Raw genomic sequence first — 16900 nt, forward strand, 5'->3', positions numbered from 1 at the left:
CCCAATGTACTGCTCAACAATAGCGCGAAATGGCACTGGCGTTTCACGCACGCCAACCCACATCGATGTGCAGTGCTCAGTGTGCTGAAAGAAAATGGAGGGACTGCTGGAACTGTAACACGAAAGGAACTGGTGGAGACAGTGTTTGGATTTGGTGGCAGGGTACCCTAAAAATAGAATGTATTTTAAGGTAGATCATAATATATACAATCAAACCCAGGGATGGAGAGTCAAGGGCCCATATTTCAAAAGTGCACTTAGCGCACAGCAGTTTCTTTCACACAGCAGGAAATGCAGCTGCTTCGCATCCAGAACGTGAGAAAGTTTGACCAGGATGGTTCAAGAACATCTCCTGCAGAACAGTCAGTAGTCCCAGCTGATATCATCTTTCTGTAGTGAAGTCTGTATGGTCTGCATGTCTCTCAGCAGCTGAAGATTTTTCCGACTCTTCTCTCCAGGTTTCACTTTGATGGGACCAGCGTTCTTTCCTTTTGTGGTTACTGTAGTTGTTACTTTAACCTCACTAACAGGGAACCTGCTGTCTTTTATTTGTTTAGCAGAAGTCTTTTTGGACTTGTATTCTCTCTTAAGTCTCTCTAGCTGAAAGAGAAGCCCCAAGAAAAACATTAAGTAGTGACCATGTTTCAGTTTATGTTCTGCAATTCTTCCAGACAGCTGAAATATCCCACCACTCATCTCACCCAGCTAAGCAAACAGATGCTTCCAAGTCACCCTGAATAATAATTTTTTTTTTTTTTTTTTTTTAAACACAGCATTGCTATATTCACATCTTTAGAACTGTGTTCAGCTTCCAGTCTGAACCACTAGGTCATCTCTTTAAAAACTGACAAGTTGACTTTAGGTGAATGTGTCCATCATGAACATAACAGGAAAAGTTACATGTGAGAAAAAGCTGATTTGTCACTGCTACCACCCCATGATTTAAAAAAAAAAAACCCCAAGCAACAAACAGAAAACAAGTGATTCTATGTATATACTAGCGATTGTATTAGGTAGTCACTGTCAGAGATGTAACTTTAAGAACACCAATACTCTGCTGAGGTGAAGAGCTGTGTGCACACACAGCACTATAAATCACAGCTTGGAAGACTTAGGACTCGGCAACAAAGACTGAGCTGGCACACGCCTGCACAGGGAATGGACGGAGTCTACAGTGCAGACACACACTCATACTCTCAGACTGCAAAACGTCTGGCTTCCACCCTTCCCCTCACTCCAGGTAGCCGTGCGCTCTCCTCCTAGTTAATAACATGCAGCAATTTCCCTGAACACTGACTCCTAAAACTTTTGTCAATAGCTCGTCAGAAGCCTACCACATATGCCGAATCATTACTGGGAACTACCACACATCTGTTTCTCAGCAACAGCTCCTTGGAAGAGAGTAAGAGATCAAAGGTGAGTAATGCTTCTGCTTGAAAACCTGTCATGTGTCCATTCTAGATGTCAGCAGCAGTGCTCTCAGTACATATTTTGTGTATAAGTCATGTCAGATGAGGGTGAATCTTAGTTCATATGAACTGAACCAGATTAAACACATGGGGTTGAGTTCTTTGGAAGAATTTCACTGAAATGCATGAAGATTAGAGAAAAACAGGGGAACTGTTAAAGAATTCAGCTCAACAATGAAAGCCCCCAGGAATCTAGATATCTCTCTAAATACAGTTTAGAGAGATGTTTAGAGTTCAATGTGAAGAACAGCATTTCACAAGGGCTTTCCCCCACTATTTGTGCAGTTGGTTGTCACTATGGAGCTCACGCAAAGCGGTTGCTTTGGATCAGCACAACTGGTTTACACATGCCAGGAGTGAGTACAACGGATCAGATCACAGGTACCTTCTGCCACATCAAAGTTGGTGGAGTGGTCAACAGGCTGGACAGGAGGGATGCCATCCAGAGGGACCTGGACAGGCTGGAGAGGTGGGCCTGTGCAAACCTCGTGAAGTTCAAGAAGGGCAAGTGCAGGGTCCTGCACATGGGCTGGGGCAATCCCATGCACAAATACAGGCTGAGCACGGAATGGATTGAGGACAGCCCAGAGGAGGACTTGGGGGGGGTGGTTCATGAGAAGCTCAACATGAGCTGACAATGTGCACTCGCAGCCCAGAAGGCCAACTGCATCCTGGGCTGCATCAAAAGAAGTGTGGCCAGCAGGGCAAGGGAGGTGATTCTGCCCCTCTACTCCCCTCTTGTGAGACCCCCCCTGGAGTACTGCATCCAACTCTGGAGCCCCCAACACAGGAAAGACATGGACTTGCTGGAGCAAGTCCAGAGGAGGGCCATGAAGATGATCAGAGGGCTGGAGCACCTCTCTTATGAGGACAGGCTGAGAGAGTTGGGGTGGTTCAGCCTGGAAAAGAGAAGGCTCTGGGGAGACCTTACAAGAGCCTTCCAGTACCTAAAAGGGGCCAACAAGAAAGCTGGAGAGGGACTCTATCAGAGAGTGTAGTGACAAGACAAGGGGTGACAATTTTAAACTGGAAGAGGGTAGATTTAGACCAGATACTAGGAAGAAATTCCTTACTCTGAAGATGCCGAGACACTGGCACAGGTTGCCCAGAGAAGCTGTGGATGTCCCATCCCTGGAGGTGTTCAAGGCCAGGCTGGATGGGGCTTTGAGCAACCTGGTCTAGGGGAAGGTGTCCCTGCCCATGGCAGGGGGGTTGGAACTAGATGATCCTTAAGGTCCCTTCCAATCTAAACCATTCTATGATATCCAACCAGAAATGTCTCCCAGACAGACCGCTGGGGGCCCAGGAAGCAGACTCGCACCTTCCAGCCCTATATGCTGTTTCTCAGCATGTGTATTGCCCCTATCAGCTTATGCTGTGTTTACAGAATTCAACAGCTGTGGGATTTGCTATCATACAGTAGACCATCTTTTCCCTGTTTTGGGGATGAGAGGAGTCTAGGAGGCAATGCAAGAACAGACGTGAAATCTCTGCCCAGGACAGGATGAACAGTGGGCACAACGGTGACATAGTAAGACAGAAAGGATACTCCTGCAGAAATACCAGGATAGAAAGATGGAGGCATGCAGACTAACCTTGGGACATCAAAGCTACAAAGTAGGCACTACTGCTCTACAGTAGTTATTTCTGCTTTATTCAATTGCTGATAGACTAGGGTATAACATAAAAAACCCTTTAAGCTAGAAACTCTACAGAAGCATGAACATCATCAGAAGTAACTCACCTGCAACCGATGCCTCCTGACTTTGCTAATCTGGTCTGCTTTTGCTTCCATCTTTCCCACCAGCACCTCAAGTTCCCTCTCCAGATCTTCCCTCACAGCAATGGTGGGGGCTTCCTGGACAAGCTTTGATAGCTGCTGGTGATCACTAGCATGGAATTCAGACAGAACGAAGGTTGCATCAGACTCCCTTGGCTTCTAGTGCTTGTACACCCAGCTCAGAAATAACACTTCTAGGAAACCATAGCATCAGCAGCCAGACATGTTCAATGTGCCATAATGAACTGTTAAGGACAGTTTTGCTGGTTAGCAGCAATTTTACAGTAGCACAACCTGGTGGCAGGCTGCTACAACACTGTTTCAATAACGTAAGTGGCTTCAAACTTCAATCCACACATTCAAAATAATGAAACAACCCCTTGAGGGCATGATCTCAGCGCTCATTCAGTTACTGTTTTGTGTCTATCTACTGCAGTTCTACTACATCAATTACTGTTCTGTTAACCCAGACAAGCAAAATGACTGGTAAAGATGTCCTTTAATGAACTATTTGTCCATTGCATCAGGGGCTGTTACCACACATCTCTCCTACCCCTCACAAATTCAATTCTGCTGCATATAAACACAGACTGTGTTTATCAGAATCTCTCTTTAACTGCAAGGAGAAATGACAGCCTCTGCAGCCAGTTGAATGAGGAGATTATATCCTAGAGACTTCCTAAAACTAACTCCTTTCTCATGCAAAACCTTCCAACTTCAAAGCAAAAGGCAAAAATATAGAGCATCTACATTCATAATCTGTAATGGAGAATATGCCAAACTCACAAACTCATCTGTCCAAACTCATCTTGTAAAGTCAGCAACACTTCTGAGAGCTCTTCCTGGGATGAAGAAGAGTCCTTTGGCAGAGATGACTTTCTGCTTTTGCTGGCAGGATGACCGGTACTGATGGATTTTGCTAGTGGAGTATCGTTTACCACACGACTGTTACACAAAGCTTTCGTGTGCTGTTTCATCAGGTGTAGGACATGTTGCACATTGGCACCAACTGAATGACTGGGACTGGTAGACTGGAAGGAAAAGTAAAAGAGACTTTTAAAGTTAGTTGTCAACAACCTACTTAATAATGGGCAACATTTAAAAACAATAACATGTTTGATTTGCTGCCAGCAATGTATTTTTTTTGTTTGAATGAATATGCACTAACAAGAACAGCTTGACAAGCAGCGCAGAGAGGACCCATTTTCTGGAAATGCCAGTTCAGCAATTACCAATATTCAACAAGCTTTCTGAAGACAAACTGGAAGAAAAAAGTCACAGAAAATGAAATGATCTGACCACTGGGTGTCAGGAGTGCACCAAAGCGAAAGCCACTTAAGGAGCTGCAGCTACTGAGCATTAAGCTTTGGAATTAAGCAGCTCACCTTCCCAGCTACAAAGGGCACATCACCCAGACACAGTCTGTAATGGGGCTGCGCAGTGAGGTGGCTTGTGTGAGAGTACTTCTGGAAGGAAAAGAGAGAAATGTTTATCAAAGATGATGCTACAGCAAACCCATTTTCCCTTCACTTTGTAATAAGAGGCAACATGCCCTCCTGATTGCATGCACGCACCCTTATTTTAGTCCTCAGTAATTGCCCCCCCACCATGTTACCTTTTCTGGCGGCTTAGTTTTCTTCCTGGGTTTTCTTGCTTTTGGAGAAAGCAACGGTGATGCTGCTTGAATCAGTAGTCTGTTGGTTTCCAGGCCTGTCTGAAGCTTTAATTGAGGGAATAGGGGGAATTACTGGAATTGTATTAATAGTTAGAGACAGAGTAAGCTGAGATTTGCAAAACAACAATTTTTAAAATACAAGACTCTGCAAGAAAGGGCTTGCAAGACTTTAGGATGCTTCTGCAGTCCAAGGTCAATTTAAACATTAAATAAGAATACTTCCTCTGGAAGCACTACTCCCCACTAATCCTAGTAAGTTAGAGAATTAGTCTTACTGCGTTACTCCCATGCAGGCAAGTGTCAAAACATCAGCTGTGCTTTACACTTGACAAAAATATTAGAGAAGTCACGACACCCAACCCAGCTCCATTTATCCTGTGGCACGCAGTTAACTGACAACTATTCTTTCTGTTCTTAAATTCGACATAAAAACCCCAAAACTAAAACACAAAACCAAAACTATCTATTGGAAGAGTTAAGGTTAGGATTCTTACTGGTCAACAGTGGCATGGCTTTAGTACTCATCTCCTAACCAATCTCAACTAGAAGCATTCACAAAACAATTAGTCATGATTAATTTGAGATGCCCTTTCCACGCCCCTCAACCTCATGGCAAAGGTTAATGCTAGAGCCTAACATGTTACCTACACACTCGTTCAGCATACAATGAATATTTAATGAACACAACACTTCAAGGTTATGAAAAGACCAGTGTCCTTATGGGCTCATAACCAATAGTACATTGCCTCTTTTTTGCCTCCTTCTACAACATTTTAGTCGCTTATGAACAAGTGAACACACTTGTTGACCTCGATCTATTTAAAGCAGAGATCCTCAAGCATCCTCAACTATGAATTAACCTGAATTTCTGCTCCTCTTTTCCAACTAGCTTCTTTTATTGAAGAAATCAAACTTCAGTGCACAGGTGCTGTTAGAAAGAGGTTTCCAAAAAGCTCAGAGAACTTCAGAATGTTTGGCACCTCAGACAGAAAGAAGTGGAAAAAAAAAAAACAACCAAAAAACACCCACCACATACACTAAAACAAGGTTTTCATTGTACTATGTATGTGAGGCACTTTCAGCAAGTTTAGTTGAAAAGTTGATGGAAAGGAAGAGCTAATTACAGCGCATACCAGTACAAAAGAAATTTCCTGTTGGTTACCTCAGCTGCTTTTTCCTGAACAAGCTTCCTCGCATGTTCTTCCTCCTGAAGCTTCTGTTCCAGCTCTTTCATTTTTTTCTAGCCCAAGTTGAATAAAAATAATAGCATTACTAATGAAACAATTCTTTTCTCCTGAAGCCGACAATACTAAGAACTTGAGCAAAAGTATATCAGTTCAACATACAACTTAAAGCTAAGTGAAGACTTCAGCATTAGAACAATTACTGAAGTTTTGTCAATTTGACTTAATTGATTTTTCTATTTTAAATTCAGATACCAATTGCAGAAATAAAGTTGCAGCCTTCAGGGAGAGTAATGCAAAAGGCTGTCTTTCTCTTCAGTTGTAAAAAAAAACCCTAGAAAGTAGGTTGGTTTGTGTGCATGATCCTGAAAGATTTTGTATGACAGAAGGGCAAACAAAGGTATATCACATATCATTATAAGCTGAGAGAAGACTTGCTTTCTTTAGACCACTAAATTGCTGTAACAAACTTTTAAAGAGAATAATTTTTGAACATATAGCCAATTTTATTAATAAAGAAGAGGAGGGAAGTTTGTATGATGCCTCTGAAATACCTGTAAGCAAAACTGAAGCAATTTCATCTTTTTATGGTTAAAAAGATGTCAGAAGTCTTTTGAAAGCCCCTTTCAAATAAAAGGGTTAAGGAGAAAGGCACACATTTCTTTGTAAACCCTCCAACAAGATGAAATACTTTAAGCAGGATACACTTAAACTCCCAATGTGAAAGTTATTAAAAAACTTTCTGATTTTATACAGCAGAGTGAAAAAATGATCCAGTGCTCCAGGACATAAAACAACTTCCCTTCTCTTCCCCTAAAGACTGAAGATTATTCACAGAGCCACTAATTAAACTTAAGTCAAAAAAGCATGCAATTCAAAAGTAACAGCTTTATTTGTTTTGTTTTTAATAAACCCAGTACACTTAAAACTCAAAGAGGTGTTAAATATTTAAACTCTCCTTTACTTAGGCATTAACTGCAAGATGAACATAATGAGCTGTTATACAAAGGTAGTAAAAGGCAACACCCTGGATAAACATTGAGGACAAAGGCACTATGTGAAGGAACTAACTTTTTCTGTTGAACAAAAGAACTCTTTTGACTCTTATTCATTTATTTCTCATTCAAAACAGTTATATTCCAGGTAACTTAAAAATCATCTTTCACCCTTTACAGCGTGTGGCACAATTCTTGATTTCCATGTGGTCAGTCGCACAAAGATTAACCTGTTAAGTATGAAAGGCTTTTTAATATGCAAATCCTGAAGCAATTCTTCCTTTTGAACTGAAGAGTGATGTGAAGCTGGGCCAATGCTCTTATGCTGAAAGGAACCGAGTATTCACTCAGCTAGCTGTTCAGCTGCAGCGCGCAGCCCAAACTGCACAGCAAGAGCATCAGATGCTGTTGGAAGTTATCTACCCAAGTTATAGTCCCAAAAGGTTGGTTTTTTTTCTTGCTTATAGAAAAAAATTATCACTCAACCCATTTTCCAAACTCAGCTCTCCCGTAGGCAGACACACATTACTGGTCCATCAGCAAGAGGGACTGAGGCCAGAGAACCAGCTAACAGCAAACACACAGACGCTCCCTGGCCACGCTGCCCATCACGTACGGTAGCACAGCACAAGAGGGCCCTGCAGGTCAGCACTGGGCTGCCCAAAACACTCTGCTCAGTCACCACTAACTGCTGCAAAAAAATATAATAAAAACAAGAAATTAAATATTTAAACATCTATTTTTGCTGATTTTCTACAAGAAATGAAATTTCATGTGATCACCTCACCTATCCTTTTTGGTTGCCACCAAAATAAATTTCAAACAACTTTAACCAAAGAGAGAAAGTTCTGAGCCCTCAAAGATACAGAATACCTGAACTTCCTGAAAATCAGCTGCCGAGATAAACATCTAAATTAGCTCAACCAGAGACGATGTCTCCAGCATGAAGACAGCTTTTACCTCTGTGCTTCACTATCTTGCCAATTAGCACCTGCTTGACAGCTGAGCCGTCAGCATACACCCAGCTGGAACAGGGCAGGTGTTGCCTCTCAGCACCTGGCAATTTGAGGATACAGGAAAAACGAGAGGTGTAGGTAGCGTACAGCCACAACAGGATACAAGGATTCAGTACTTCTCTTGTTCACAGAACGGTGGGGTTTTGTTAAGTCTCATTGTTAGCATTAAGATTAGATTGATTACTACCAACTGCAGTTCTCCAAAACATGTCATCTACACATACACTCAAATTCTGGCCATATGCAAGACCAGAGCCTGAATTGCGCTTTTAGGGAATAACCCTGTCCCCTTACTCCATCCTCAGACGTAGCCACACTCGGACTCTCGATCAGCTATCCAGAGACTGCACTGCGGGACCACGTTTGCAATAAATGTGCACTAGAAAATGCTTTTGAGGCAAGTACTCCAATTAGGAGCCCTTCACATGAACAAGAATCTCAGCATTTCCTTTTTACAGCCAACATTAATAATGACAAATTGCTCGAAGGTAACAGTTATTGCCAGGTAGTGGCTCTGCAGGTTTTGGAGATTAAATGCTCTCAGGAAGATCCACACACAACTTATGCTGTGGCAGCGTCTGAAATCAGAGGCAGTTAAATCATTGCTCACTCATGAGCAGTCATCTCACCACTTTCCATCTATTTCACTGCACAACATACAGAAATATTGTTTTTTATTTATTTCTTGCTTCAAATTAAACTTCCAAATGTTCCCATGGTCTTGCCACGACTAAAGCAGAGATCAAACAGGCAACAGATGCAGCTGTTTTGAGCAAAGCATGCCATCACCCTTTCAGGATTATAAGGTAACACTTGGCACATGGATGGTCACACAGAAACAGCCTGCAAGCACAGAGGCAGATAGACCTGTTGATCAGAAAACAGCTTGTGACAGCAAAATAATAGCAAGCAAAACGCCCTTTAGTCAGAGCTAAATCCAGATTTCTCTCAGCTTCTAGAATTGATTCAAAATTGTGTGAATTTAACACCCAATTCCACTAAAATAGATTTGTGACAGCTACTAATTCCTAAAGATATCAAAGACATCTAGTTTGATCCAGGGGAAAAAAACAAACAAACAATCAACAAACCAACCACAAAAAAAACCCAATCCCAAACAAACACACACAAACAAAAAAAAACCCCAAACTGTTACACTGAAAATATGTTCACTAGCCAGGCACAACAAAACCCCAAAAACAACCCAGCCCCACCTAACTCCAGCTGCTGCAAATCAAAAACTTGATAAAAGCCCTTGAGAAAGAAAGGAACTCCTGTTGCTGAACCAGTTATTCCAACCCTGATCCTGGAGGAACCTACGGCTCCTTTCAGTGAAGGAGGCCCAGGAGACACTCGTGTCTTTCAAAGAGCTTGGCCCAGGTAAACAATGCAGGTACTTTACTCCATAAATGCAGCTTATCAAAATGGGGTGTCAGGATCTGAAACAGCTTGTTACAGCTGCCTTGGGTCAGGGACTCCCAGGAACAGCTGTAGTGTCTAAAGGTCCTGCAGCAGACTAGCTAGCTAAAGATTTGCTATCAAACATCTCCTTATGTACTCCGGGAAAAACAGGAGTTTTTCCATCTATTGCAGCACCTGGTAAGGGCTGGCGTGCAGGGTGTAAGCAAGCCTACAATTCTGATGGAGTCTAGATTCTGGTATTGAGGACAGCTCTGATCACGTACTATCTGCCTCTTTTGGATGGAGGAAATTTGCAGGTGAAAGCCCCTCCCTGGTTACGCCCTCTGTAGTTCCCATGCTTGGGACGTCTTGTGGTCTCTCTACAGCAGCAGAAAGAGGTACACGGACCAAACTTCAGAAGCCACCACCACAGATGGTACACAGAAAGAATATGACCAAGCACAGTGAATTTGTAAAAGCTACTGATTCCAAAGAAATCCCGAAGAGGCAAACTGGTTCAAGACTAGAGGCCGAGCAGTGCCAGGCTCCACAACTCTGCAAGTCAAATAACTAGAAATTATGGTTCTTCAGAAGGGCCAATGGCTAAGAGAAAAAAAAAAAAAAATTAAAAAAATCAAACATATCCACAGCAAGTCAAGTCAAATGCAGGCCTTAGAATCTAACCACTAGCATCCAGTATCACACAAGGCAACTCAGAAGTTGGGAGCTTAGGAACACCCACAGCCCAACGTGCCTATGCACCAACTAACCATGAGAAGAATACCAACAGAGACGATTAAGGCTAAACAAAATCTAGTGACATAAAGACTACCTGACCATGTAGACTTCCAGCAATAACCGCAAGTTTTTACAACACTTCAGCTTTAAAGAGAAAAAGTTTAGTTGCTGTCTTTCTCTACAGCACAAAGTTTTACTCAGCTGTATTTTTGACACATAGCTATAAAGTGCTGATTACAATAAACAAGATAAATCTGATATAGTATCCAGCGCAAATGACAGACCTCTGCTATGGACTGCATCGTAGTAAGTCTGCTGTACTCTTTTTCCAGCATATCCAGCTTTTCCAATTTAGACTGAACATGTGATTGATCAAGCAGCCGATCTCTTTCCAACGAACCCTTGAAGGGAGAAGTGAAAAGCAAAACAATTGTAAGCACAATAAAACAAGACCATCTATAGTAACCCTTATGTCTGCAGCCCAAAGGAGGCCCATGAACAGTCCAAAGGAACTACTACTTCCTCTGTGCATTTTTAAACAGTGCTACGGTTTTGGAGCAACTGCACCACTGCTCCATCATTGTTGGGAACCTCACACTCAACCAGATTCAGACAGGAGAGAATTCTGCAGTCTCTCCTTCTTACAAATCTAATGTAGTAAAAAATAATCATTACTTAGCTTTTTAATTTTTTTTTCTTCAGTAAATACCTAATAGAGTGAAATAGGACAGACAGACACCAATGAACAGAGCTCTAGGTGATCCATACTCCTATAAAACAAAATTCAAGCTCATTTTAGATATAGGCCAAGTCCCAGAGTCACTGATGGTGGGAAGTTTTACTATTATTTCTACAGAATCAGTATTTCAGCCCCAATTTCACAAAAGCAGTACTAGTAAAGAAAATCCCCAAAGACCTGAAAGAGTGTAAACACAAAAGGGAGCTTTTTTCCCCAGTGGCACATGGGTATAACACTGAGGGAGAAGGAATGAGCTGCTGCAGTAAGCCAATCATGCAGAAACAAACAATTCTTATTAATATCAGAGCCTGATATTGCCTTAGAGACAGGCGCACACAGGCAGAAAATACCAGGTCCAGATAAGATTGGGAAATTTCAGTAGGGAAATTATCCACACTTAAATATATAAAGGCTAGCTGAAATAGACTTAAAGATATTAGAGTAACTATAAAAAATCATGACATAGTTCATGATTTTTATACTTTAACTCTGAGATAATCTTGAGAACACACCTGTTTCTCCAAGAGGTGTGACTTCTCGTTTTCTGCATGCTGGATCATTCTTCTCATGTAATCCAGCTGTTTCTCTAAAAGGCTGCACCGAGACTCAGCAGCTGCCAGCTGAGAAGCGAGTTCTGAAGATAAGAAGCAGAAAAGTAAAACCATGCACTGCTTGTTCCTGGGACTTTTTTTATTTTCGGGACAGTTCCAAAACAAACAAGAAAAGGACCATCTAAAGAAACCCACTGATTAGGCCTAACGAAATTCTGCATGCATGCAAATCCCTAAAACAAAGTATGCTTTCAAAATTATTTCTTGTAACTCCATGTGTTACCACAAAGTAAAAGACACTGAACAAAGTAAATAAAATTAATTAAAAAAAATAATTCTCAGTACAGAAAAGACATGGACCTGTTGGAGGAGGTCCAGAGGAGGGCAACAAAAATGACCACAGGGGTGGAACACCTCTCCTATGAGGACAGGCTGAGAGAGTTGGAGTTGTTCAGCCTGGAGAAGAGAAGGCTCTGGGGAGACCTTATTGCGGCCTTTCAGAACTTAGAGGGGGCTTATAAGAAAGAAGGGGACAAACATTTTAGCAGGGCCTCCTGCAATAGCACAACGGGTAATGCTTTTAAACTGAAAGAGGGAGGAAGACTTAGACTAGACTACAAGGAAGGATTTTTTTTTCCACTATGAGGGTTTTGAAACACTGGCGCAGATTGCCCAGAGAGGTGGTAGATGCCCCATCCCTGGAAACTTTCAAGGTTGGGTTGGACAGGGCTCTGAGCAACCTGATCTAGTTGAAGATGTCCCTGCTCATTGCAGGGGGGTTGGACTAGATGTCCTTTAAAGGTCCCTTCCCACACAACCTATTCTATGATTCTGTGAAAATAGTTTTATGCATTGATAAAACTCAAGTTTCATCCACATCAGTGTTCTATAGTATCTATATCAAGTTTGAAAACAACCTTGATTTTTCTTTGACACTTCAGTCTTGTCATGCTCTTTGTGTTGCATTTGTTCACTCAGTACTTTTTTGTAGTCTGCTGTTTCTCTGCTGAGGTGTTTTACATTCTCCTCAGCTTGAAGCCGTTCCAACTCCAGTCGACGAATTTTTTCCTGGAGATTCTTCAGAGCAGAAAATATTGCTGTAATTGAACAAGTACCTTTTGTTAGACACCATTAAAGCACCACTTCAGGATAACACTGAACTTGAAACACCTTGATAAAAGCATGTTATGTAAGAAAGACAGAGTGTTCCTTACCAGCACCCAAGACTCCTTCCAGGAATTAAGACCTGCTTCCCTTTAAACCATAACTGATCCTAAAACCAATCTCAACTGAATAGATGCCCTTGGTGCACACCTTCATCTGAAACAGTTGGGAAAGATGCAGCCATTTCCCAGAACAAGGCACGTAAATATTCTGTAGATTAAGTGCAAACAGTGCATCTTCTGACTCTTTTATCAAAAGGAAATGAAAGGTCACAACTAAAGAGTTAAAACAGTGGCAATTTTTATATTATTACTCTTCTACAAGTGCATGCTAGCACAACAAATACACAAACACAATGTTCCTATGAACAGTCTGAGAACAGAACATAGGTTGGCTATTAGACAGGCTATAAAAACATTTATTTCTCTAAGTGGCAGCTCTTCTTGCACTTGTGTTCCCCTCCTCCCCCAAGACCTGAACAACTTTCCCTCTTCCTGTTCTACTCCCTGCTTTGACGATTACTCAACAAAACCTTTCTATACTCATCACCACAAAAAGAAAAGCAGTTGCAATAGAACTCACATCACCTTGCAATTAGACCATCTGCTGGTAATCTGATGTATTACGTCTCCTAGCTGTATTGTTTAATTCTGCAAAGGGAACCATAGCCATAAGCCCTTTTCCCCATACAGTCCTGTTAAAGTAAAACACAGGAACATCTGTACAGACAGCTCATATAGCAGACTAATCTTCAAGGTCACATTAGCCACTCCTTTGTGCTTAAACCCACTCTACAGAAAGAATACACCACTGTTATTACTGAATGCACATGCACAGAAGAGTTGAGACTGCATATTTGTTCGAGCATCAGATTACAAAAAAAGGAGAAATAATTACCAGAATGAGTTTTCCAGAGTAAAAACTCATCCAATCTTGAAATGCAGAATAGCACATTCCAATATTATATCAATGAAAAAAAAACCTACCTGCTTTAAGGTACCCGTTACGCAAATAAGAAGTGGGTGACAGCAGTCACAGTTAAGGTGACGTTATAGATAGCTTGGTGCTATTTGCAGGATCAGAGTCACCAACTGCACCCTCTTCTCTTTATTTATGTTACTGTTATCAGGATTCAGTTGAAATGTGCATAGCTAAAACTATAAACAGCTTTGTTACTGTCATCCTTAGAGCTAAATTGAAATCCCTGTATGTTTACAGGGATTTGATTGACCAACAAAATACAGGAATGAAGCAATTCAAGAAATGAAAAGATATAGGTGAAACCCAACAGGATGCCAAGTATCATTCAGTCATCCTCACTGGAGTATTAAAACCAACTATGTACGCTGAGACACCCATAGAGACAACACAAAGAAATTCAACCCAAAATAAGCAGAATTTACTACACTCAATTTCAGGATTTTTCAATATGATTTTAATTAAAATTAGGAGGTGGGAGTAGCAGTAAGGACCCCCAAGAACAATCAAATCTACTTTCTCATCTGAAGTTAATTCAGATATCCTTAACCTTACTAAAACATACACTCCAGAACATTTTTGCATTTTTAAAACCTATGCAAAAAGAGTAAGCTACCTGGTCATCTCTCTGTTGGATTTAATTTTCTTAAAAATTTTAATTTACTTTTTTTTTTTAAGTAAAGACATTTCATCATCTTTAAAAAGGAATTAATTTATCAGATTGTCTCCCTCCACCTGTACTTGTTTCAGAGTTGACAGACTCCCTGCTTGAAAAAAGTCGCCATGTGAAAACTTGGAAGTCAAAAGTTTGTGTTGCACATTGCATTAGTGACAATCTACAAAAACACACCTGCATCAGTAATTCATAAGGAAGCTCTTTCCAACACATGCAATTTTTTATCTGTCACAAGGTTCCTTTAGTTTTGTGTCAACTGCAGTCTCAAAAGTGATGGCATTGAGCATACACTACATTTCAAATAGCACTTTGAGATTTGAGATTTCCTCTACTAGGTCATTATCATAGAAGTCTAATAATTCAGACATGAATTATGTTATTGGAACAGGGACTTGAGCCTATCATACTGATTTTTTACTTTGTTTGAATAATATTAGGATTCATCCTAGATGTTTCTTGCTTTTCTCCTTATAAGGAAAAAATACCAAGTTTTTCATACAGCTCCATACAACTCCAGTCTTATAGGGAGTATTTTTGCAGTGACCTTGAGCCAAACAGCTCACATCAAAGGATCAGTCCTGCTCTAGCCTCCCAACTCTTGGTGCTGCCAGCTGTACTTATCCCAAGGCAGCTCTGGAGTACGTCTTACTGCACAAGAAGCCAATTCGCTAAAATAACAGAAAACTAACTAAGAACATTTCTGTCATGTCAGGTCAGGCAAGACGAATCTGTTTATCTGGAGATGAACACCAGGACCAGAGTGGGAAAGAAGGAAGACAGAATAGCCTAGAAACAAGCAAGAATAAATGGGAGTCAAATCACCTCCCTCTTCGGTGTTGTGAGTTCTCAGTTCAGCACTACGCTGAACACTTTGCTGTATCCTCCAAGTCTTCACTCACATGATAAATATTCTCACCACACCCTTTGTCCATGACAAGCCTTCCCATTTCAACAGAGCCAAACCTCTTCCTTTGCTCCAAACCATTCCAGGGACTAAAGTCTCCTTATTTCAAAGTCAGCTATGAGCTCAGGGAAGGAAAGACCGAGGGAGAGAAGGACTGCATAAGGGGCAAAGAAAACATGTCATGACTGTTTCATAAAGTACTCAGCCAATTTTACAGCTCTCTCCTACTGAAGGAGAGCGTCTTTCTCCAGACATAAGTTTACCTCTTTCATTAGGTATTCTTCAGAAAGAGAAGTCCAAAGGACCTACAAAACAGCTGACTTGCACCTGCACATCACTGGGAAGCGATAAAAGGATAAAAAGACTGCAACCTTTGTAGATGTGGACATATGGTATTTCACCACACGATTTGGAAACAGGTAAGAAAATAACTTTGCTGAACTATTACCTCTGCTGTTGCTTTCAGGATATGGAATTACTGGTTTCTGTGGGGAACGCAGCAAATCTGAATTAATAAATGGCTTGTACTTCGGATATTCTGTAAATGAAGTTGTAGAGAGTCCATCTGTGGCTGATGCAGAGTTCTGAGTTTTGTGCAGATCATCCTGAAAACAAAACAAGGCACAATTCAGCACTCTGGTTTCCCTGTCACAACAACAAAAAAAAAAGTAGAACCCAATTAGATGATGTGTAGAAGTACTGCTGCAGGAGACTGTAATACCTCAAAAGCTGCATTTCCTGTCTCACAGCCTTAGACTGTGTCATTTTTACCTCCAATTCCCTTTCAAGAAAAACAGTATCAGAAAAAAAATGTCTTTTCTATAGTAGTTTCTGATTTCCACTTTTGCTTTCTACTTACTTTTACTGTCTCTTGCTTATTGTGGGAAGGCAATACATCAGCCAGTTGGAAAATAGCCACCTTCTTAACTACTGATTATACTTACCGCACATGAGATACTGTACTAAGGTGGCCAAACCTGTTAAAGCACACCCAGGAGCACAGTTCTACATCCACTCATCTAGCGTAACAGCTCACTGACTGTAGATGGGGCAGAGGACACGCTCCCTCCTCACCTTGCCCTCCCAGCTGCATAGCCCCAAGCCTTCTTTTCCACTGGCTTCAACTCATCTTCCCCATCTATCCATGAACAGATTGTACCACACATAGATGACTTTATGCTACACCCCATTAGTGATACCAGCAGCAGATCATGGCTAGGAACGTACCTCTGCCTCTGAGCAGCAACATGCTCTTAGATCAGCTTCAGACTGTTCTCAAAAAACACAGCCACAGAGACCACAGATTTCCCAGCAGTCTACACCAATATTCCAAACCTTTGCTGTGGTTTGGACACTGCAATGACCAGAGGAGACCACCAAGCTGTGAACACGTTGTGCAGTCAGGATACCATTAAACCATGTGCCTTCTAACAAGAGTCTTCTAAGCCAAAGGGCCACAGCACTCGTATACTGTGTTTATGGATTTGACTCAAAAACTGGCTACCTGATCTAAGCTTTCCAATTTGTGTATATGAATTAAATCAAACACGAATGCTTATTTTAACATGCTAGAGTAATTTCTCTCAACTGGACCCACCACTAAACATTTCAGTAACAAAATTTGAAGGTA

The 16900-nt window shown here is 41.3% G+C and overlaps 1 protein-coding gene across 1 annotated transcript; it reads right to left on the reverse strand.

Annotated features, from left to right (window-relative positions):
- Window positions 1-363: 363 nt before the first annotated feature.
- On the reverse strand, window positions 364-16436 carry CEP57 (centrosomal protein 57kDa). The gene is made up of 11 exons (XM_009881231.1): window positions 16345-16436; window positions 15719-15915; window positions 12466-12645; window positions 11510-11631; window positions 10543-10659; window positions 6087-6164; window positions 4865-4969; window positions 4635-4715; window positions 4036-4280; window positions 3214-3358; window positions 364-600 (listed from the first exon to the last, which is right to left on the reverse strand). Exons 1-11 carry the CDS (start codon window positions 16434-16436, stop codon window positions 364-366), a joined length of 1599 nt encoding a protein of 532 aa, XP_009879533.1.
- Window positions 16437-16900: the final 464 nt, after the last annotated feature.

The sequence above is a fragment of the Charadrius vociferus genome, unplaced genomic scaffold (genome assembly GCF_000708025.1).
Source record: "Charadrius vociferus isolate BGI_N301 unplaced genomic scaffold, ASM70802v2 scaffold1, whole genome shotgun sequence".
NCBI lineage: Eukaryota > Metazoa > Chordata > Aves > Charadriiformes > Charadriidae > Charadrius > Charadrius vociferus.

Coding starts and splice junctions, on each gene's coding strand:
- CEP57 (XM_009881231.1), bottom strand. CDS start 16,436: ATGTGTGGTACAATCTGTTCATGGATAGATGGGGAAGATGAGTTGAAG. Junction 12,646..15,718: donor TCCTGAAAGCAACAGCAGAG/GTAATAGTTCAG, acceptor GTTCAATTACAG/CAATATTTTCTGCTCTGAAG. Junction 601..3,213: donor TCAGGAGGCATCGGTTGCAG/GTGAGTTACTTC, acceptor CTTCTCTTTCAG/CTAGAGAGACTTAAGAGAGA.